Source organism: Sprattus sprattus (assembly GCF_963457725.1).
Source record: "Sprattus sprattus genome assembly, chromosome: 4".
NCBI lineage: Eukaryota > Metazoa > Chordata > Actinopteri > Clupeiformes > Clupeidae > Sprattus > Sprattus sprattus.
Window position 1 is genome coordinate 30,526,885 of NC_137923.1, and position 24,124 is coordinate 30,551,008.

The following is a 24,124-nucleotide window of genomic DNA, read 5'->3' on the forward strand; positions in this document are numbered from 1 at the left end:
CATAGTCTCCCCAGTCTTTCAGTAACCATGAAATTAAATTGTTGGTGACCCCAAACCTGTTTGAAATTACATTTAACACATTTCATGTTGGCTGTTGGTCCCCATCATGTTTTGAGTTATGAGGCTTTATCCATGCTGCCAAACTTTTTCACAGAGCTTCTGTGAGAGTCCCCCTGTGTTTAATAGATCCCCTTGCAAGTGACCAGCAAACTGAAGTGTCTTGTTTCTCCAGAACCTTTTTTGAACATAAGATTGAAGGCAGTCGATTATTATTATTTCTTATATCATATGTACTCCTGTAACCTTGACCGGAAAAAAAAATGCTGTGACTGCTGTAAGGGCCTCAACCCTGCAGTATGCATCGCAGGACTGCAGTAATGCGGTTATCACAGCCCTGTGTCCAACTCCTGGCCACTAACAGGTTGATCTCTAGGCTGCGACCCATGCAGTGGTCGTCCACGCAGGCGTAGGTGGCCACATCGCTTTTCTCCTCTGCGTCCACGCAGGCATGAGTGGCCATAGCGCTTTTCTCCTCTGCGTCCACGCAGGCATGAGTGGCCATAGCGCTTTTCTCCTCTGCGTCCATGCAGGCATGAGTGGCCATAGCGCTTTTCTCCTCTGCGTCCACGCAGGCATGAGTGGCCACAGCGCTTTTCTCCTCTGCGATTCAGCTGACACGGAGGGAATCCCAGGGCAGTGTGAATACTGGGGAATCCCTTTGTCTCGCACGCACAGCAGGCAGCTTCTGCTTCCCAAAGCAAAATGGAGCCAACAATGTAGCCATGGGGCTGCTGCTAACATGGCCCAGGGCTCCACAGCTGCTCCCGGGGGTGAAAGCGTGCCTGTCGGCCAGGGTCAGAGGTGGGCTTTTACAGGTGCCTGACCCGAGTGCCCTGATGCGTTGTCGTCTCTGTTCACAGCCACGCAAGCTCACACATTAGGGGATGGCGCCCTCTGCTGGGGGGATGAGTTGGTTAAGAGGCAGCAGCAGGCCACCCGTTGCAACATCAGAGAGGCCTGAAATGCTCCACTGCTTTATTAGTACATCAGGAGCTGACCTGGTTTGAGCTCGGCCTACAAGCAGGTCGTGACTTTGACCAGTGTGTGGTGGTGTGGCGGCACTGGGCTTCTCAATACAGAATCTAGGACCCAATGGTCTCTGCAATGCAGAAAAACCTATATGGTACGGTTACATGCAAAATTGTACAGAACCTTAGAATATCAAGCAAAGCAATACATTTCGGTCGCATTCTCGGTTGTGTGAGTGAAACCGACATATCAAAGATGCCGTCTGAGACGATGAGCAAATTAACAAATCTCAGGAGTTTAGGGCACATCCAGTGGTTTTGAACCCAGCACAGCACACAGGGTCATTGGACAGCATCTAAATTAACTTCCAAAAGCCATCCATGACATCTGTCACCGGTTCACAGACTTGTTTAATATCTTAGACTAGTGCTCAGCACTCCCTGTTTTGAAAACTGCCTGGTCACACAGTGAAAGTACTTTGCACCCAGACACACACACACAAACTGGTGTGGACTATTGTAATTCACTTTTCTATGGGATCACTGGCAAGAACATCCAGAAGCTGCAATACATCCTAAACTGCGCTGCCAGGATTCTGATGAAGGTCCGGAAATATGAGCACATAACACCAATATTACACTCACTGCACTGGCTCCCTGTCTCTTTCCTACAAAGTCCTTATAATCACCCATACATGCATAAATGGACATGCACCTCCCTACCTGCAAGAATGAATTACTCCCCAAAACTCCACCTGCACCCTCAGGTCTTCAAACAGCTCGCTCCTCCGCGTCCCCAAAACCAAGCTCTGCACCATGGGCGACCAGGCCTTTTGCTCGGCAGCGCCACACTTATGGAACAGCCTCCCTGACCACCTAAGTGCAACGCAGACGCTGGACTCCTTTAAAGCTGGACTTAAAACTTTTTTATTCAAGAAGGCATTTCTGGCCTTGTGTTAAATCTTTTCTGTTATGCTTATGTTAACAATTTTTATTTTTTTTTAAATTGTATTGTATTATTATAGTTAATTTCTAATAGGCACTCTGAGATTCTTTGGAATGAAAAGTGCGTTAAAAATAAAATGAATTATTATGAACCCTAGACTTTCAAAGGAATATAAAATATTCTTTATCATCATTATACTAATGATTTAATAGATTTTTTTTTTCTCTCTGTAATAGGGGGAGTCACCCTCATGCAGGTTCAACTTGTTTGGTCCGAGTTGCCTAGTGAGACTGCTGTTGCCTAGTTCATAGTGTTGATCCTAGCTTCCCAGGCTCTATTCCCTAAAGCATTTGTGTCTTTCTGGACTGTGAACTGATTTCATAGCCTTGCATGGGACCACCATCTCCTGCCTCCATTCTCCCTTACTGTTGCCTCATCCAGTGACACGCCTCCCAAATCATGAGGTTGCAAGGCCACACCCAGATTATTACATAGGCCAGGGTAAATTAGGTTGATGGAGAATCAGTGTAAAAGCTCAATAGCCTATGCCCTGCTTTAATTTGTAATGAACTCATTTGGTTATATGGCCCTTTAATTTAGCTTATCATGGTAAGACCATAGAAACATTATCCACAAAAATGTAAAATCCTTAACATGGCATCTGGGGGGGGGGGGGGGGTGGGTGGAATTTTGGGGGAAAAATTGCTGCCAAGCAAAACAGCACCATCGGCTCAGGAAGGTGCGGGCATAGTTCACTGTGTTGGGGGGGGGGGGGGTTCATCGACTCAGGCAGGGAGGTGTGGGCATCGGTCACTGTGTTGTATGATTCAGCTGTTATGTAATGAAGAGACAGTATGCACTCAGGCTCCCATGTGTCTTATTTGTTTACTTACTGAGTATGTAAGTGTTAAATGGTGCTCTGAGGTTTTGTGTATTTTAGCACATAACTAAGACGTGATGTCCTGTAAACCCAGTGACCTTGTCACGAGGAGTAATGACCTCGTAAGTGATTCTGAATAACACAATACACAGGCTTCACAACCTCTGTGGTTTTTGTTGTTGTTGTCGTTGTTGTTTTTCCTTCCCTCTCTACCTCTTTGCCCTCTCACTCTTCTCGACTCGACGGCAGCTCTTCTTGAGGCTACATCGAGCATCCACCCACACTCTAGCTCTCTCTCTCTTGCTCTCTCTCTTGCTCACTCATACACACGTGCAGAAACGCACAACACATACGCACAGACAAACACGCACGGGCGAGCACACATACACACGTGAATGTGCCTGAGGGCTGCCTCAGACTTCGTACGCAAGCCCATAATTCACAAATGGCAGCTACCCAGCAGAGCCCATTGTCTTTAAGCATAAAAACCCTGTTTTCCACCTTCACTGATCTTGTGGTTGGATATTTCGTGTGATCCATCAGGTATAGGGATTTGAATCTGCTTAGGCATATGACTGAAACAATGTTACGTAATACCATAACAATGCACATGTGAGTGCTTATGCTTTTTTTTTTCTTTCTTTCCAATAGTACCATGCCCTCCACACTCTTCCCAGCTTTTATCCCCCCCCCCCGCCCCACACACACACTCCTCATGAAGACAGCTGCTAGGAGACAGGGTAGAATAAGCAAACAGGTCCACTAGATGCCAACCCCCATTCATGCAGCACAGCTCAAGAAGCCAAGCTGGCAGGATGAGTGTGTCCCTAACCTCTTTATTACTCCTGCCTGTATTTATAAGCTTCTCTCAACTCATTGTCTCACTCATTAAAAAAACAAAAAAAGAAACATGAAAACACTCCGTAACAACCACTTCTTTACCCGTCTCTCTCTCTCTCTCTCTCTCTCTTTCTTTCTTTCTTTCTTTCTTTCTTTCTTTCTTTCCTCGCTCAGATTTTCTCTGTTTCATTTCACACCACAACTCTAAAGAGAGTCCAAGAACAATTCCGAGGCCAAATTCATGCAATCGTTCCTTGGTCCCTTAAGATGCAGATCAGGTTTGAACACCTTGTGAGGGCTGAGCTCATGCTGGACCCGCCTGCAGGGGCAGTCTAAGTAGCATCTTTGAAAAGGGACTGGTTTGAATTGGGGAAAACTATTAACTATATTTATTTGTTGAAGTATAAAGATGACACCTGAAGAGTCATGTGGTTTTCTTGACCAGCCCTTCAAGTCTGCCTGTTATAAATATTGGCCGAGCTTAGTTTTTTGCTTTTTTTTTGCACATGGAAGTGAAGTTTGTCAGGGGACACGAAGAGGCTACTGAGGGAGGGAGTCTTGAAACACTTCGGAATTTGTGGAAACGGATTCCACAACTATGCATGTTCCACTGTTTGGGTTCATTCATTGTGTTAAACCAGTGTGCTTGTTGTGGCATTCGCCATTCAATGATGGGCTTGTTGTGAATTGGTAAACAATGAGAAATGTATTTGTGCCCCTGTCATTCGGTCACATGACCCTTCAGTTATTCACAGCTGTGTGATGGTGGCTGCTTGTGACACTGCTGCTTTCTGGTTGCCAGGGAGACAGCGGAACAGGCTGGAGCCAATGGACACAATCTTTGTGAAGCAAGTGAAGGAGGGAGGACCAGCAAATGGAGCTGGTCTCTGCACAGGTAACACACACACACACACACACACACACACACACACACACACACACACACACACACACACACACACACACACACACACACACACAATGCTCAACCTGTCTCTCATTGCCACTAGTTTGTGCGTAGGCAACATTCCCATGTGTTGTACCTCTTTTTCAATCTGCTGCCCACATTTACAGCCACTACATTACACACACACACACACACACACACACACACAGTAAACATATACAGTGCCACTTGAAAGTATGTGAACCCCTAGAGCACTTAAGAGTTTTCTGTGGATTTTTCATTTTTTTCATCACCAATTTTCCATAGATGAAATATCAACCTATCATTTGCATGTACTTGTTTAGAGGGAATTGTTTGAGTAGCCAAAAAACTACACCAGAAAACTCTTAAGTGCTCAAGGGGTTCACATACTTTCAAGTGGCATTGTACATATAACAGAAGGAGGCACAGACAGACACTCGGATTTCTTACTCTGTTGCTATTGGTTCAGTTCACAAAGTTTCAAAGGGAAGCCGACTACCTCACGTGGCTGTCATTGTTCCTCACTGCACAGATGGCATTGTCTTGCTTTGCAACGCCACTTGACGCAGAATCTGTCACTTGTTTTCTCTCCCTGTAGGAGACCGTATAGTCAAAGTGAATGGGGAAAGTATCATTGGCAAGACGTACTCGCAGGTGATCGCCTTGATTCAGAACAGGTAAGAAGCCTAAACAACTTGCATTCAACATGTTTATTTTCCTTTTGACACTGTGGAGGCATCCAGTGATTGTTATTTCCTGTCGTGTGTTGCAGCGAAGCATTCCTGGAGCTCTGTGTTATGCCAAAGGATGAGGACATTCTGCAGCTGGTGAGTTTTACAGAAATGCAGTCGCAGTCCTGTTTTTGAAAAAGGCGGGTTGAATTGCCATTTTTACTGGCATTTTGTCTCGCTATTTGTGCAAAGCTTTCGAACATCATATAATAATGCTGCTCTCAGCCAGTCTTTCAGCTTACTGCACAGTCTGTAGCCCTTCCTCTAAACCCTTGTAAAATACTCTAAAGCCCATGTCATAATGCTTCCCGAGTGGCCTCCAACCTTGAAGGACACTGCGGTGGCCTGCTCTTGTCTGGAGTGTTCTAGAACATCTTAGACATGCTCTCCCCCCCCCCCCCCCCCCCCCCCCCCCCCCCCCCCCCTCCCTGCACCTCTGAGCGCAGTATCTGGGGCTCCTAACCAGGCCACTGCAGGCTGTCCTTCAGCACTGGAGCTCAATCACAGCTGACCTCGATCTGGGTGCTGCTGCAGAACGCTCCACTACATATCGATGCTCGAAAAACTTTTTGCGCTCTCTTTTCCCCCTCGTCTCATGATGCACATCACGTCATTTCTTTCCCCAGAAGTTAACGGCCTGTTTCAGCGGGTGTTTTGCTGATTCTCCACAATGCCTTTTTGTTGCCTCGCAGTCACTCCAAAATTGCAAACCCTGTTTTTCGGTTACATAAATGTGTTTTCAGTTATTTCTTTTTCTGTACGTCCTCCCAGCAGTACGTGCATGTCCGCACTGTATCTTCATTAGGAATATCTTCATCTTGATAAATGGCTGCTTTGGTCTCACGTCAATTTTGTGCACTTAACTCTCTGAAGCCATGGAAATTTAGAGAGGTAGAGAATGTGAACAGAAAAGTGTTTGAGGAAAAAGTATTTCTCTTTATTCAAAACAGCTGGAATAAAATTCAGAAAGGCTGTTATGTTATTATGCAACGTTCACATCTCTGGTTACCCAGGCTTTTGACAGACTCACTTTAACACCTCACTGTAGTGCCTCTTAGATCAGAGTGAAGTGAAGAGACTCATTTCTGAAACCAGTGAGAACTGCTTCTAATCACGGCATCCCAGCCATGCGCAACTCCACTGCTGTTTGACCTGCTAGTTGTGATGTGCCCATGACAGGCCATCACGGCTGTGAGGGTGATGCCAGCGGGAGCCTGGTACATGGGCATATGCCCATCCTCAGAGACTGGGGTACATGGGCATACGCCTATCCTCAGAGAATTACTTTTGGTCAAATTTAGCGAATTTTCTTCGCTTGGACAGAGCCATACACCATTGTAGCAAATCAACACAGTGTCAGGAACACGAAAAGGAGGGCTGTCATTTGATCAAATACCAACAACACTAGAATCCTGGACTGTACCTTGAGGGCACTGAGCCTGTTTGAGCCTTTAAGTCTTTAATACAGTTTGTATATTGGATGTATACTGTCTGTTTGAGCTCCATTTCTCAGGTTAGCACTTGAAGTCGTAGCATGGGAAGGTGTTGTGCCTGAGATGTTTACCAACTCCATGCTGTCCCCTTTGAAATACTGACTGTAAAACTGGGACGCCAACCCGACAGAGCTACGGCTCTCGTTGTTCTCATGAACATTTCTCATCCATCTCTTAAACGTTCTCGCTGTTCTCATGAACATTTCTCATCCATCTCTTTAACTTTCCGCTGAAAGCACAGTGTGGTGCCAGTGAATGGCTAGTTTTCACAGATATGCAGTCTTGTTTTGGTCCGTAGCAGACAAACAATCTTGCATTGCCCCCGCAGGTGCACACCTGCGCAGCCTTTCGGCCCCAGACCACTGATGAATCCCAGCTGCACTCACTGGGATCCGTCTGGCCTCCAAGTCTGTCTGTGCGTAATGTCTCCTTTCTTTCTTTTTGCAGAGATAGACTTTTAAAAAAAAAACAGCCCGTCCTACTTAGGCCACTCTGCCTCTTTAAGCGGTAGCCAGCTGTCCCCTTAAGACTTTGTGTGACCCCAGTTACTGAGTTGGTCTACTCAGTAACTGGGGTCACACAAAGTCTTAAGCCAACACAACAGGTCTGTGCCAGTGGGGTAGGTTGTCGGCCATGTTGCAAGGAGCCCGGAGTAACTGCCTCCACAAACGGTTATTAAAACGGCTATTAATAGAATAAAAAAATCACTCTCACATACTTTGTGAGCCATCATTCTGGCTACTAGCCAAGATCCTGCTGTATTGCTCCTAAAGTGGACACAGCAGGGGAGTGGAGAAAGTTTAGTGCTCTCTCTTTTTCCTTTTTTAAATGTATCGTTTTTCTTTTCTTCCCCCTTTACTTTTCTTTCTAACTCACCTGCCTGCATGCAGCATTGCCCAGAGGTTTTAAGCCTAGTAACATGTGACGGCCCATACTACTGTGGAAGTTTATGTGCAGTGTTTAAACCCATATTACTGTGGAAGTGTATGCAGTGTTTAAGCTCACACTACTGTGAAGGTATATGGGCAGTGTTAAAGCCCATACTACTGTGGAAGTGTGTGTGCAGTGTTTAAGCCCATACTACTGTGGAAGTATATGGTCAGGTTTTAAGCCCATACTACTGTGGAAGTGTATGTGCAGTGTTCAAGCCCATCTATAGTTAATGCTCAGCAACATTACCTGCTATTTACATGGCTGAAGCTCTGTGCTGCCGAGGAGGAAGAACGCCACGCTTTCTGCTCCCGCTTCCTCTACCTCTTTTCAGTTCTCATCATTTCTACTCTCATCATTTCTATAAGGCTGTTCTGAGACTTGTTGTTGTTGTGCAATTTGTCCCGGACAGTTTTCGTTTTGCTTGATACAATTTAGTGATTGCCAGGCGAATCTCTAACTGTTGCAGTTGAAAGCATGGCTGCTCAGTGTGGCATGGCGGCCCTAATGTGAGAGATCGCCCCCAGGTTTGTTTGTTTGGGTGTGGTGACTGCACACTGGAGGGCATTGGGGTGTAATTTCCTATAGTTTCACCCTCCCAACCCCCTTCTCCCGTTAGGGACATTGAAGCTACCTTTTTCCCCGTCCCCTTGCAAACATCTGTTTGAGTAGCGGGATGAAGAAGCACAAGGAGAAGCAGATTTGTTGGGGGAAAGGGGTTTGATCACGGCCAAAGCTTCTTTTCTGTGTCATACACAGGGCTCTGCCAAATCCTCCCCCACCCCCCCGCTGAGACAGGACAGATCTCTGATCTCCAGCTTAATGTTGCATTTATGAGGGGCACAAACTCAGGGCATCAGAGGGTCACAAACTCAGGGCATTAGAGGGGCACAAACTCAGGGCATCAGAGGATCACAAACTCAGGGCATCAGAGGGCCACAAACTCAGGGCACCAGAGGGCCACAAACTCAGGGCATCAGAGGGGCACAAACTCAGGGCATCAGAGGGGCACAAACTCAGGGCATTAGAGGGGCACAAACTCAGGGCATCAGAGGGTCACAAACTCAGGGCATCAGAGGGCCACAAACTCAGGGCATCAGAGGGCCACAAACTCAGGGCATCAGAGGGCCACAAACTCAGGGCATCAGAGGGCCACAAACTCAGGGCATCAGTGGGGCACAAACTCAGGGCATTAGAGGGGCACAAACTCAGGGCATCTGAGCTGTCGATTATGTATCAAAAAATCCATTGCTTCCTCGCTTGCTAAATATAGTCCTTCTCACGGAATCATACCTAGCCAAGGTTAGTGGCGCTGCCTCCACACCAGGCTGCACCGAGAGAGAGGAGGTCGGTGCAAATGGACTATCCGTAGGTGTTTTTAGGTCATTGACAACGCCCTTTGTTTTATTAATGAATGATGTGAAGGGGCAGACCTTGGACATTCGATCAATGCGGCCCAGCCAGCATTGAGAATCTCCGTCCATTTGTGAGTGATCGATAGGAGAAGTGTCTGTGGGCTGAGCCGGACACGTCTCTAAGCTGGGCTCTAATTGACCCCAGGCTCCTGCCTGTCACAAAGAGGAATGGATGCTGAGACGAAGGCTGCCCAGAGGAAATTAGCCATAAAAAAGACGATGTGGAAAAAGGAATTTAAATGACAAAACAAATATTGCACCACCGTTGTTGATGTTGCCTTGGGAATTACAAAAAAAGAATTTACTCAAAAAATATCCTCTTGTGTAAATCCTCCTGTTCTCCTCCTTGTGTCCATTCACATCTGTTGCTGTGGTACCAGTGCCTCCACACCCTGCTGTGTGTGTGTGTGTGTGTGTGTATGGGGGAAGGGATGGGGGTTTGTAATCGTAAGGGGCTGCTGATGTGGCCTGGCCATGTGGGGGTGGGGGTGGTCGCTGGACTGGAGGATTAGGACAGTGGGGACTCTCCAGGGTGACATTAGCAGGTTGGGAGGAGGGGACAGACACACACACACACTCACACTCACACTCACACTCGAATGTACACGGTGAACTGGAGCCACAGGCTGCGGTGATGATGCGTGGGTGTGGATGAGCTGAGCTGAGCTGGCGTCAGATGACTGCTTCATGTTTTGGACAAGTCAGTGCTGATGACTGGGAGAGGGAGGGAAGGAGGTAAAAGGGAGGAGGGATGGATGGATAGATGGAGGGAGGGAGGAGGAGGAGGTTGCTGTGCCATCTGAGCTGAATGTATAATCAAGCAGCTGCTGCTTCCGTCATGTGAGTGGTTGCAGCTCTCCAGAGAGGGAGAGGGAGAAGTAGAAACAGGCTCAAGGGGCGTCTGTGTGTGTGTGCGCGTGTGTGTGTGTTTGTGCGTGTGTGTGTGTGTGTGTGTGTGTGTGTGCGAGTGTGTGAGCGTGAGCGAGGGAGAAAGAGGGGGGTAGTGAGGGAGAGCAGCAAGTGAGTGTGTGCGGGTTAATCTGGCTGCAGACAGTGCGAGAGAGAGAGAGAGAGAGAGAGAGAGAGAGAGAGAGAGAGAGAGAGAGAGAGAGAGAGAGAGAGAGAGAGAGAGAGAGAGAGAGAGAGAGAGAGAGGGTGAATGAGGGAGAGAGAGAGAGAGAGAAGGATGGTGAGCGCTCCCCTCAGCGGCAGCAGGCACGCTGTGGCTGCTGTTCTGCCCCCACCTCCGCCTCAAGCTCTCCTGGCCACACAGAGGAAGAGCAGGTGGCATCAACGCTAACGTGTGAGCGGCATCCCGCATACCTGCACGTTTTCTGTTGCCTCTCACCGTCTTCTCTGAGGAGTCAGAGCAGCAGGCAGCAGGCAGCAGGCAGCAGTGAGCACATCGGCAGCAGCAGTGAGCACGTCGTCAGCAGCAGCAGCAGCTCCGGTGTATTTTTAGCACACAGTGTGTCAGTGCCACAGGATAACGCCGACCTACGCGCTCGCTCGCTCTCTCTTTCTCTCTCTATCTCTCTCCTGTCAGTCTTCTCTGTGATGTGTGTCGATTCTCTGTATGTGCTCTCTTACTCTCCTCTCCTCTCTCCCTTCTTCACCATGGCTGCGATGCATTGATGGCAGCTGTCACGGGGGATCACTAGTCTGGTAAGCTCACTGGCAGTCGGCGGACTTGACGTCTGGCTATTCTCTCGTCTCTTCCCGTGGCCGTCACGTCATGTCATGCATGCCTGTGCATTCGTTTGAGGAAACTGACCGTGATCCTGTCTGTCTCTCTGTCTGTGCTGTCAAAGTGTGCTCCCCTACCTTGTTTGTTGCGTGTGGCCAGTGCTGTTGCCATGTTGCATGTCACCGTGGTGCATGTTGCCTAGCGATCGTAGCGGTGCAGTAGCACTGGTACCTGTTTGATTTAGGGAGTTTAGCAGCTGAGCTGAATTCAGCTGGCACATTGAAATGCCTCGCCCCTTTCTTTCTTTCTTTGTGCTCTTTTTTTCCGCTCGTTTCTTAATTTGTTGTGATCTCTCTCTCCCACACCCTCGTAAGGACCTTTGACCTGGTTGTTCTGCACAAATGTTCGACTGTGACTGGTAATCTGGGGAGGAGTAAAGTTCCCTCCAGCTGATAGGGGCCCAGCAGTCGTGCACTGGCATACGTAAGATCTGCAATCCTGCACTACAGGTGAGCAGGAGCTAAAGTCCACTGCTTGCTGTGACGGCGGCGTCAGCTGGAAACATTGTCGTCGCATAGTCGAGACATGATAAGCTTTCAGGACTGGAGCCCTTTAGCTATTCCACGTGCAGATTTAGTGGTCGTGCCGTTTGAGCATGAGTTGAACCGAGTTAGCATGTGACTTTCGAGAGGCTGTTGCACACACCGCCAGCATGATCACCGAGGTCCGGTTCAGCGCCGTAGCGACCGTGGGCAGACGGCCACGCCTGGCCTCCATCAGCCTGCGATCGCGTGCCGTCACTCCGCCGGTGGGTCAACGCCTGAAGTCTGGAACCGACTCCTCCTCCCTACCTTTTTCTTTTTTTTTTCTTTTAAATCCCACGCTCCTGGCTTCTTTCCTTTATTTGCTTAGCTTTTTCCCCTCTAGATTGACATCTGTTGCTCCTCCGGTTCATGGCACTGGTCACCTGACTTGCTTTACTGTGATTAGGTTTGACAGGAAGCAGAGCCCTATCAGCGAGGAGATCCCTCTGATCCATATCTCACCCACGGCTGCTATTTCCAGCTCTTATCGAGCACCGCAGCTCATTACCACAGGGCCGTCGCTCCGTGTTGATTATCTGTTCTCACTGTTGTTATTGCTGTCGTCTGATTTACTTGTATACCTTCAAAACATTTCCATACGGGAAGGTTTTACATTTTAGGTTGGTTATGTCTTCATCTGTGTGGTATATGAGCTCTATGCTTTTGTGTTTTGTGGTGTCCATACTGTAGTGATCTCCTCGAATTTCTCCCACATGGTGCAACTGAGCACAAGTCTTTGCTCTTGACCTGTAAAACTCCCACTCACAAGCTGAAGCACAAATTATCCACCCACTCACATGCATAGACTCTTGCTTGCTTTCTCAACCACACATGCCTGCACACACGCACACACGCACACACGCACACACGCACACACGCACACACGCACACACGCACACACGCACACACGCACACACACAAAAGTAGTTATTGCTGTTACAAACCGAAGATGTGCTGCTAATCTTAGGTGGACCCCTAATCTGAATCTCTTCCTTGTGTCTTGCAGGCCTACTCCCAAGATGCCTACCTTAAAGGTCACGACCCCTACAGCGGAAACGCACGTCACATCCCTCAGCCGCCCCCCGTATGCTACCCCAGAGTAGACTCTAAGCCCCCCTCAGGGATGGCCCAGGCGACCGAGAGCCCATCCCCGGGGGGGCTGCCACCAGAGCTGGGCTACCGTGTGGAGATTCCTGTGCCACCCTCCCCTCCACCTCCCATGCCCATGCCCAAGGCACAGACGGCCGTGTGCGTGTGCAGCGAGAGTGGCGTGCGGACGGTGGTGGTGCCGCCCGACGGCCACATGGGCCACCCTGGCCCCGGCCACAGGGCTGACTACATGATGATGGGCCCAGATCCGGTCCTGATCCGCCCCCGGCCTGGCGCGCCGTCTGGCGGACGGCCCTCCTACCCCCACCCCCGCAAGGCTGACCTCTACCCGGCTTACCATGGCGATCCGTACGGCATGCAGCCGGTCCACTACCACCCGGCGGCCTCTGCCGCGCCCGGATCACACCAGAACATCGACTGGCGCTCCTACCAGACCTACCGGGAGTACATCGACAACAAGGGGCTGCACACGTACGGTCGCAGCATCCAGGAGCGGCTGGACAGCCTGCGCGCGGCAACTCAGGGCGGTCATATCGCCATGGCGTGTGGACCGCCTCCCCTCGCCCACGGGTGGGACCCCAGGCTGCGGCGCCGCAGCACGTCTCATGAGCGCTCCTATGCAGGCCCCCCCCTCCCGCCACCTCCGCGCAGCGCCTCCCAGGACCGGATGAGCGGGTCCGAGCGGGCCAGGCACCACCCCGACTGGCCCCGCAGCACGTCCCAGGACGGCCTCGTCCGCAAAGCCCGCGCACACTCCACGGACTACGTCGAGCACATGGACCTGCACCAGCCTGCCGCCTGGCAAGCAGATCGGCGTATGTACGCACGGGCCGAGCCTCAGCAGCGCCCCAGCAGGCAGTCCCTCCCGCCACGGGCCCTCCTGCACCGGAGCCCGCCCGGGTACGGCCCAAACAGCAGCATGCGCGGCAGAGCCCAGATAGGCATCCGGACCGACATTCCCCCTCCTAACGTTCCCACGGAGAGACCCTCCCGCCTGGGCATGAGCTTGACTCCTGAAACTGGCCCCAAAGACCCTCGAGTGGCGGGCCACCTGTCTCATCCGCCCCACCACCTGCAGCTGCAGCAGCAGCAGCGTGCACGAGCAGAGACGGCAGAGACTGGCCGAGAGAGGGACCGAGAGAGGGACGTAGGGGTGGGGCTGCGCTCCTCTTCCTGCTCTTCGACCCCTCCCTCTCTGAGACAGCAACACCAGAGAGGGGCGGGGGCTCTCAGGCCACACCTCCAGGACCAGCAGGGCCCAACTAATGGACGCGGACCAGTAGAGGGTGTGAAGATGCGCGAGAAGCCTCCCATGGGGAAGAACGGGACCCCGCCGCTGAGGCACCCGTCCTACATCCTGGCGGTGAACGAGGCAGAGGGAGGTGCCAGTGGGCAGGCGGGCACAGGAGTGGCGGGCGTTGCAGGAGTGCCAGGCGTGTGCTGGCTGCCGAACGACGCCCGACGTGAGGTGCAGATGAGACGGATCGGCGAGCAGCTCAATGAGTCCTTCTCCAGCACATTGGATGAGTCGCTTGACTCCATTCCCTTCATTGGTGAGTCTTTGTGTGTGTGTGTGTGTGTGTGTGTGTGTGTGTGTGTGTGTGTGTGTGTGTTGAACTCTTGCCATGTGTGATTGACTTTATGTGTGTGTGTATGTATGTTCCTAACTCTTAATGTATAGCATTCATGCATGCATACACACAGCAGAGAGTGCCGCTCTCCCGTTGCCATGGCAACAAGCAGCGAGGGCCCCCTTTCGTGCCTGTTGCGGCTGCCATTGGGGTCGACTCCACGGCTAAGGACCGAAGACAGAGCGCTGTGTGCTGGGTGTGCGGCGGGCCAGTCATTTGGCTGTGTGTGTAGATGTGGAGACCTAATGACGGGGAAAACGAGGGACAGTAGTGTTTGTGGGGGGGGGGGTGGCAGAATAGCCAATCATTAATGGCTGGTGTTGTGGCTGTCCGCTGGCCTCTGTGCTGGAAGAGGGTCAAGCCTGTCTCCCCCTCATAGGCACCAATGACTTGATGGATGCGGTGAAATGGACTGACAGTGAATGTTATCCAGACTACTTTTCTAGCTTGCTTGTCGGAGTCGGAGGCAACAGGCTGCATGGCTTGATGAGAGAGGAGGCATTTTAGCATTTAGTTTTCACAAGACGTTCTTGTTTTTTCTGCATACTTCTGTTAACGCCAGTCATTTCTTCAAGATTTTTATAGTAGCATCCCGTAGTAGTGCCCCCGCATCCCAGGTAGTGAGGATAAATCAGATGGCATTTCAATAGCCTTTCATTTGAGCTTTACTAAGGGCTACACTTCATCTAGTCAGAGGTTTAAAATATGCTAGCTGGAGGACACTCTTAGGCCCAATCCCATTTCTCATCTCTACCGCTACCCTTACCCCTACCCCTTCGCCTTCGCTTTTTCAAACGGAGCGGTAGTGGAAGGGGTTGAAACGCTAGCCCTTCGAATTGGGATAGCACTTCAACACTTAAGTACGTCATCAGTACGCTGCGTCAGCTGTTACGTTACCGGAGAGCGACAGCTGTCACTCACCAGACATAAACAAACATGGTGCCTGCAGCTCTTATTTACACAATGCAACATTTCATCAAACAAGTTTTAAAATCATGAATTACAAAGAAAATACTTTCATTTGTGTGATGCTTTCCCTGCTGTTTCCGACATTTTTAAATGGACTCGCGCAATGTTTTTTCTTTAATGATCACGGGTTCGCAATGCATTGAGGGAAATCAGTCTACCCCTCCGTTTGAAGTGTGCCCTCGGAAAATCTTCGTTTGGAGCGGTAGAAAGCGCTTCCCCTTCCCCTACCCCTCTGTCTTAACGTGAATTGGGACGACCCTACCGCTCCACATGAACGCGCAAAACGGAGGGGAAGGGGAAAGACGAAGGGGTAGCGGGAGAAATGGGATTCAGCCTTAGCGTCATGTGAATGCTAGCTCAGATTTAATTGTGAAGCGCTGCACTGTATGTGTGTGCGCTACAGAAGTGCATGTCCTCCTTAATTAGCCTTAAATTGGGTGTCCCATTTTCCTGAGACTGACCCGCTCTTGTGTCTACAAAACAGGCTTGTGAATCGAGCACTGTTTTGATTATTTTAGGCTTTTTTTGTAATGTGAAGTGATCTTGCCTGCACTGTTGGCACTGTCTTCACTGCTCATGAAGGGACTATCCACTTTCATTTAATGGTGCAATGTGTAGGCTAATTTTAGTTTTAACTCTGTCTAGACAAACCATAATATCTCATTCTGAAAAAAAAACAATGAAAAGATCATTTTCACCAGTGTTCTACGCATCTTGATGCATTGCTTCAGTGATGAACCGTGTGCTATGCTTTTTGAATAACCTAGTTTTACGTCTCAAACCATTTTAGTTTTTTGAGGATGAAAAACTCCATATTGGACCTCTTTAAAGACCCAACAGGAATTGTTCCACCAGAGTTAACAATGAAAACATCTTTAAAAACATGTAAAGACATTTGCCAAACCTTTGGTAGGATCTCTTACCACTGCACCAGAAAAATACAAGGTATAAAAAAGTGTTGCGTCCTCTGTCATGGTTTTAGACTAGTGTGTGTGCTACTGTTGTCTTATCTGTAGAAATCCTTAGTGTCCTGACTAGTGTGTGTGTGTGTGTGCTACTGTCTTCGTATCTATAGGAATCCTAAGTGTCCCGGGTCAATGTACCTTAACTAATCGCAAATCTTTTTTCAGAAATGTATATATGAATAGATGTTTTTTTAAATGGCATGATGGGGTCAGATAAAGTAAAGCAGATTGGCTGTAACTGCTCTGGGTACATATCCTTGCCTGTTCACCCATCAAGCTATACTGGTACCAAAGAGCCGACTCAGGGCAAGGTGCAACCGGCAGATCTAAGTTAGGAATCGCTGCCGCAGTAGAACTGCTGCCCTTAGTACGTACACACTCAAGCCTAGATAGGCACTAATGGCTTTTGTCTGCTGTTTGCTCTGCAGCTTGTCCTTAAAAGACCTGTTCCTGTTGTGAGGTGGAGGCAGTCTTGTCAGATGTGATTTGTGTTGCTGAAGACAACAGGGGTTGGCTAAGGAGACTGTATGGAATCTTAAGTACTTGTCTGATGTATGGAAGATAGGGACATTTATTTAGCCAAAGCCACTTTTTTTTCTCCTTTCTCTAGAGGAGATGTATCTTTGCTTTGAGATGGTATACAGGTCTGGTTTCTTCCTTTATTCAGTTTCTGATAATCTCAAACTTTAAAGGTGACAAGAAATCTTAAATTTCTTTTCATGTAGATGTATGCTATGAAATAAATTGGATGCTAGCTGTAGTTGCAGATATATGCTTATCTTAGACAAACCAGTCGTAGGTCCATCTTAGCAGGGCTTGCGAGTGCGACTGATCTGGTCGCATATGCGACTGGAATTTTGGCAGTGCGACTTGATTTGAAATCATGGTCCCATGTGTGCGCCTATAAAAATAAGCACAAATGTAAGGCCTGCGCCTAGATAATGGGCTAATGTACAAATCTTTGCATCAAAATAAAACTTATACGGTTCTTATTCACCTGAAGCAAAATATAAATAAATTTGGGCTTAATACCCTGTCGCGCTATGCAGGGTCGCTGTTATGGTTTTCTGGGTTGACTTTGGAGATGGACGTTGATTCAGTGAGGTAACGTTAGCTTCAGCCTTAATGCGGCGCAGACACAACACTAACGCACTCTGTGCATATGATTTGTTCTCGGTTAACATCTCTTGCCCTAACTCTTAAAAGTAAGAAAGCCGTCTTACTACCTTGATGTCCTGCTAGCTATTTTTACGGGTGAATTTGAGCGGTATTTTAAGATAGCATGTAATATAACATGTGACGTTGGTAAGCTGAAAGAACGTAAGGCTAATGTGCTAGTGTTAGAAAGTTGGCTGACTGACGCCTCACAAATCACATCAACCATTATTACTGGTTACAATAACGGTGTTATCGGATAGTACAGTGTCTATTTCCCGGTAACTTAAAAAAAAAAAAACACCACACCTGTAACCGGAGTGTGGTCAGTCATCTTTGTTTACAATTTACAGTTGTCGGAGGGAGCTGGCGTACACATTTTTAGGCAACCTTCTACCTTGAAAAACGACCGCACTCTGAGGACTTTAAGCTATTTTATAAACCCGGAAGTGACAGAATAACGGTTTTCCAGCACGCCTTTTATAGTGGTGCGCCTAGATATTTGCTGGTGCTCCCAATTTTTCTGGGTTAGGAGCACAGTGCTCCTAAGCCAAAAAGTTAGTCTCAAGCCCTGCGTAGCACGACCATCAACAACTACAGATGTCTTGTCTCACGGCACATCAAAGCTTTAAAGCTTGCTATTTTGTTTGAATTTGACAGCCGCTGTATAGCTGTTACATTATCCTCGCACTGGGGCTGTCTTCAGCATGCTGGCACAGCTCAACTGTCTAAGGCAGCTGGACCCCAGCCTGAGGGGCAGCAGGTGTGAACACACAAAGCTCCCGTCACACGGGGCATACTGGGTCCAGTGGTGGCTCATGGGACAAAAGAGACTCAGAGCCAACGGCCCTGGCGCCCATCAATAGCTTGTTTCACTGCTCGTCTCCCAGTAGTCTCGCCCCACTGCGTGAGGTCACTCTCCCCAGCTCCCTCCAACACTGCTGCTGGGCGCTAGCCGGTGAAGCTGAAGAAGACCTTCAAGGATAATTCACACAGTTTTTCTCTGTGGCTCTCGGTGGTGTTTTTTGACTTGTAGCACTGGAAACATGAATTGATGCTGCCTCTCCCCATTGAAATCCAACGCTGCCTGGATTGCTCAGAATGGATTTTGATACAAAGAGGAGGCTATTTTGGTAGAGAGAGTAGCCTTGAGGAAACCACAGCAGTAGTTTTTTTGTGCACATCCGATCCCAAGGCGAAGGTCCCAATCATTGTGATGGATTTAACCTCAACCATTTTTAAAGCAACCACCACTAAATGTTGTGGTGAAGGAATACAAGCTGGCGGAGTGCGCTCTACAGCCTTTCTATGCACTTGTATTCTCTTTGCTGTGCTCATATTTCACCACCAGAATGAAGGGTTAAAGTTCGCTCTGCTGCCGTGGCTGTGAAGCCATGGCTTTCTGCAGGCAGTCTGAACATAAACAGAAAAGGTGGCTTCTGGTGTTAGCGGTTGCTGTTATTTGGGAGCGGTGCGAGGACATGCTGCTAGCGGAGCGATTGTGGCATCTGCCCTGGTCCTGGATGGGCGACGCGGGCTGGTGCTCGTCCTGCACAGAGTGCCAGAAGATCTACTTGCATCTGGAGGACCTTGACTCTCCCAACGGTGGGGTGAACAACGTTTACAGTGCATAGAAATGATTAGGAATATGTCCGTCTGTGTGTAGCCCTGAAATGGTGTTTTTGGAGCCTAAAGGCTCTGCAGATACAAAACAAGAGTCTTTGGTGTGGAGACGAGTTCCTTCCAGAAGCCTGGGGGACTTTGCACACCTTCCCTTCGTCCCTTTTTGAGAGGTAGGACAGGCCCGGAACTAGGCCATCCACTTTAATTTTAGATCCGCTGGCCCCCTGGCATCCCATAGAGCTTTTTTAGGCTTCGGGCTGCAGAGGAGTTGGGAACTTTTTGGTTCTCACAGAAACGGGACATGTCAAATTTCTGGAGAGGGGACAAAGTATGTCCTCATTTTCTCTGCACTGCACTGACAATTTTGCCTTTTCTGCTGGGATGGTAGTCTGCAGTGCTGACGTTTTACGAAAACTAACCTAATAAGTTGTTTTCTATTGAGATTTTGTTTTGGCTGAGCTGAGCAATGTTTTGACTCCACTGAGGGTAGGAAAAGTGATATCTCCATATCCTGTCTCTCTAAGCCCCAATTTCAGGTGGAACACCAAAAAAAAAAAAAACTGTAAGCTCATCTCTCTAAGATTAAGCCTTTAAGATAACGAATCGACAACTGGGAAAGTTTGTTCTGTAAACCTTTTCATCTTGTCGAGTTCTTGTTTACCAACCAGTGGGAACCCAAAACGGTTTTCATGGTAGACGGAGCTTGTGCAGTGCAGTTTACATTTGTAAAGGCTCATTGTGCTGTGTATTTAGTGCCCTTTGTGGAGGATTGTTAGTCATGGTATGGTGACGTATTCCTGTGTCATTCGAGATGGCGCCACGGGGCTGTCTGACTTTCTTAGTCAAGGCTCATGCTTCGGAGAATTTGTTTGGAATTCATCTTCTCAATATACTGATTTGTACCATTGTGAGGAGACATGGCCACGTGTGCGCCTAAGAGGCCTGTATGACCACTGGCCCTGCACCCCTTAGCCAGGTCTACACTCAGAGGGCACCGTCCAAATCTAAATTTCACACGCTAATACTCTGATTTATTACTGATTTCTTGTCTGCCTTTGTCATTTTCTAATCACACAGAAGTTCCAATCCCAGTTGCGTTCTCATGACTTCTTCTACTGCTACTGTTGATTCAGTAAGGAGTATATGAACTCAAATGTATATTACGGTATTTTAAACTGTATGGATGGTATTGGTATTATATCATGGTCTTTTCATCAAGTCCAAACATCTTCCCAGTAGCAACAGCACCGAAATAATGCATTTCAAAAATATTTAATTAAAAAAAGAAACATTGAAATGAGTAAGAAGATCAAGAAAGATAAAGGAATGAAAACTATGTTTTTCATTAACATTATGAACATGACACATGCCTTAAAAGAGTTTCTCTAAATGAACAGTTACAAGAAAACAATAATCATTATGAAGCCCCTAATTACTAGCACGAATTACTCTTCATGACTGAAATAACAGGAAATTGAAACGATTAATAACTGTTAAATAGCCATTATCCCTCAAAGTTCTTAGCCAGGTTCACCAGCTTGTTGACATTTTCCGGCTTGAGGGTTATCCTGGTACATGGCACGACATTTTGAATGGGAACATAACTTGGACACAGAAGACCTAGTCTACTGTGCAGGTGTGCGTCACCTACCTGTGTAGGGGTGCGTCACCTACCTGTGTAGTGGTGCGTCACCTACCTGTGTAGGGGTGTGTCACTCAACTGTGTTTGCTCGTGGAGCTTTCCATTGTGTGCAAGGGCAAACTTGGATCAGCCCAAAAATGTCCAACATTAGCCAGAAATATATATTATATCTGTTCCATTTCAAAATCGGACATGGTTCTAAATCAGAATATTCAAAACGTTTGCAGTTTGCTGTTTACTTAGCTATCTCATGTGGTAATTTTAGGCAAGAAATTCAAGCAGACTACTGGGAACTGATGTTGAATTCTCTGACAGCTTACATTCTTGGAAATTCGTATGCTTAATTGCAAAATTCAGGGGGTGGCATGACGTACTGTAACACTGTAGACAACTATAATACCACCTGTAGTGGAATGTAATATTGACTGTGTCTATTCCTCGCTCTGCTTCCAGACGAGCCTGCGAGCCCTAGCGTCGACCGTGATGCCGCGCACATTCCAGCTTCTGTGGTGATCTCTGGCACTTCAGCCCCCATTGGTGCCACGCCCAGCCCTACCGCCTCATCCCCCCTCATACGCCGACAGCTGTCACATGACCAAGGTAAATCTCACCCCTGATGAATATGCTCTGGGTTGTCCTCATTATCCAGACGATTGCGTTTTATTTATTTATTGTCTTGTACTTTGTTTTGCTGCCTTCTGTGTGTGTGTCCCCTCTGTCCCCCTTTGTATGTGCTGGTTTCTATTTCAGAAAATGCTATCTCTGTTCCCCTCTTTGGCCTGCTTATTCGGTCTTTTCTTTTGTTTGCATTATATTTTCTGTGTAACTGTTACTTGTGTTTATATTCGTTGTCTGTTTGTACAATGAACAGACATGACATTAAAAATAGTTCATCAAGGACTGTGAATCTTCACCACTGACCTGTTGACGTACTGCTTCTCTTAAGACCACCGTATCTGTAGTGTTTGTTCTCTTCCAGCTAACGTCAAGCATAGTCACCGTGACGACACTCCTGCCCCGTCTTACCCCTGTTTGTTTATTGTCTCTGAATCAAGAATCTCTCAAAAATGCCATCCTGGAATCCCAGAATGGGACGAAGACGGAGCGGTCGAAGTCCTATGATGAAGGCCTGGACAACTATAGAGATGAGGGCAGAGGGTGAGACTAGTAGTGTTGTGTAGAGCTATAGTAGTGCGTGTGCGTGTGTGTGTTTGTGTGTGTGCGTGTGTGTGTTTGTGTGTAGTTCTATTAGAGTGTTGTGTGTAGTTCTATTAGTGTGTTGTGTGTAGTTCTATTAGTGTGTTGTTTGTTGTTCTAGTAGTGTGTTGTGTGTAGTTCTAGTGTGTGTGTTGTGTGTGTTGTTCTAGTGTGTGTGTGTGTGAGTGTGTAGTCTGGTTTGCTTAGCTCTGTTTGTTTATCTCTCCCTAGACGCTCCTCCTCTAAACACATGCCCAGTCTGAAGGTGTTCCGTAAGGTAAGATATCTCCCAGTCCCTTGAAGGTTTACAGCCACAAAAGGGTACAGGCACAGTGCCTTTAAATGTCCGCTGTCCTTCTTTATCCGTCTGCAATTATGTTTTTTCTTAATGTGATATAGAAAAAAAATAAGGTTTGTTTGTTTGTTTTTGTGTTTGTGTGTGTGTGTGTGTGTGTGTGTGTGTGTGGGTGGATCAGGCTGTGGATGGACATAAGTCCTCTGAAGACTCGGGCTCTAGGAGAGACTCGTCCTCAGACGTCTTCGGTGACTCTTCAAAGGAGGGATGGTTGAACTTCAGGCAGCTGAACACAGACAAGAACAAGGTATAAACTTCCCCGCTCACGTGCCGTCTGTGCTGTTAAGCACTCGGAGCTGATAAACAGCTTGGCACTCTTATCTAGCCCTTTCCCCCGCCATCCCTGTATCCCATGCTCAGATACCCAGAGAGCTTCCTTGGTGTCTTAGTCATTAAAAGTGAAGTGAAGTGTTTTGTGGGTAGCTGCGGTCCAGAAAAGCTTAAACTAATCAGGTCTCTCTTCTCTCTGGCAGCGTGTGCGATAACCTGGGGCACCAGGGGGTGTGCCGTCGGGGGGTTTTAAGGCTTCCCATGAAATGTGGGCACCTGTGATAATAACTCTCTCCCTCTCGTTCTGACCATCAGTCAGTGCATTTTAGAAACCAATACGGCTAGAAATCGCACATTTACCTTAGTTTATTATGGTAAGGCTTGTGTTTGGTGACGGGCAAATGCCGTTGGCTAAATGGGAAATTAAGATTATTTATTGCAAGTAGGAATGTCCTGAGACGTCCAGTAGTTTGTCATAGAGGTGAATCTATGAATCTATTGCACGTCAGCCAGTTTCTTTACTCACATCTCCTGGTCTCCACGGTGGTTGCTCAACAACGCTTAAGGGAAATACAGTTCTGGTCAGTTTTCCAACTCTGATGTCGTGGTACAAAGACATATAGGACTGTGTCCAGTTGTCTTGTTGGTCTGTCCCTACATGAGTCCAGTCCCAACAGTGTTTCAAATTGAATTGAATTAAGTTTGACAGATCTTTTTCTACTTCCTCTCTAGCGTGTGGGAGGCGGGACCCGGGGGTGGAAACAGATGTATTCGGTACTGCGTGGCCACTCCCTCTACCTCTACAGGGAGAAGAAGGAGTGCCTGGCCCACGCCAACTCTCAACTCGAAGAGGTGCCCCAGCCAATCAGCATCAAGGCCTGCCTGATTGACATTTCCTACAGCGAAACCAAGCGCAAGAACGTGCTGCGGCTGACCACGTCAGACTGCGAGTACCTGTGCCAGGCCGAGAGCCGGGACGACATGCTGTCCTGGATCCGCGTCATCCAGGAGAACAGCAACCTGGACGAAGAGGTGAGCTCAGGCTCATTAGTGCTCCCTGCTGGGGGCATAAATACTGACTGCCTGCACAGATGAAAGAAATTACATGACACCTGTTCTCAAGTAATTCAGTGGTTACATCAGTAAAAGCTTTCTTAGCGTAGACAGAACTTTAAAAGCATTGATGGAAAATTCAAAGAGCAGTTTTTCACTTTGATAAACACAAAATGTGTCTGATGTATTGTGTTGTCTTATGTCGTCACAGTAAAGGAAAATGTCAGCACAGTAAAAGATGCCACACGGCCATTTTGACATTGTTTTACACACGCCACTAGACATTACTCACCCGGTGGTATACAACATGAGCCCCCGGGAATGAGAAATGCATGTGACTGTCATGCAGGAACATTCCCTAGATATATGATAAATATTATGTCCCATTGTATATACTCACTATACAACCCCCAATGTGCAGTCATGAGGCATGTACTATCAGTGAAAGAGATCAGTAGGAGATGGGCAGAGGAGATTATGCAGGATTAAGTGAATTCCCATGAATATTTACTTCAGAAGTTGTATGCACAAGTAGAGAGAGAGCGTTGCGTAACAGACTTTAAATGCAACTTTATTAGTGTAAGGCAGATGCCAGTGATCCTGTTAGGTGTGTGTGTGTGTGTGTGGGGGGGGGGGGGGTGGATGGGTGGGTGTGCATGTGTGCACATGTGCTTCAGCTGAACTCTGTCTCT

The 24,124-nt window shown here is 48.1% G+C and overlaps 1 protein-coding gene across 3 annotated transcripts in view; it reads left to right on the forward strand.

The window, feature by feature from the left end:
- The first annotated feature begins 5,397 nt into the window (after positions 1–5,397).
- arhgap21b (Rho GTPase activating protein 21b) overlaps positions 5,398–24,124 on the forward strand; it is a 30,700-nt gene continuing 11,973 nt past the window's right edge. For 2 of the 3 annotated variants that reach the window (XM_080837018.1, XM_080837019.1), the window contains exons 1-8: positions 5,398–5,449; positions 10,833–10,856; positions 12,469–14,125; positions 21,011–21,157; positions 21,613–21,715; positions 21,986–22,031; positions 22,231–22,356; positions 23,112–23,411. In XM_080837018.1, coding sequence (XP_080693144.1) covers positions 5,420–5,449; positions 10,833–10,856; positions 12,469–14,125; positions 21,011–21,157; positions 21,613–21,715; positions 21,986–22,031; positions 22,231–22,356; positions 23,112–23,411 — 2,433 coding nt within the window. In that variant the 5' untranslated portion in view covers positions 5,398–5,419. The remainder of the gene's footprint in view (positions 5,450–10,832; positions 10,857–12,468; positions 14,126–21,010; positions 21,158–21,612; positions 21,716–21,985; positions 22,032–22,230; positions 22,357–23,111; positions 23,412–24,124) is intronic. The other variant, XM_080837020.1, reaches the window with a different exon arrangement.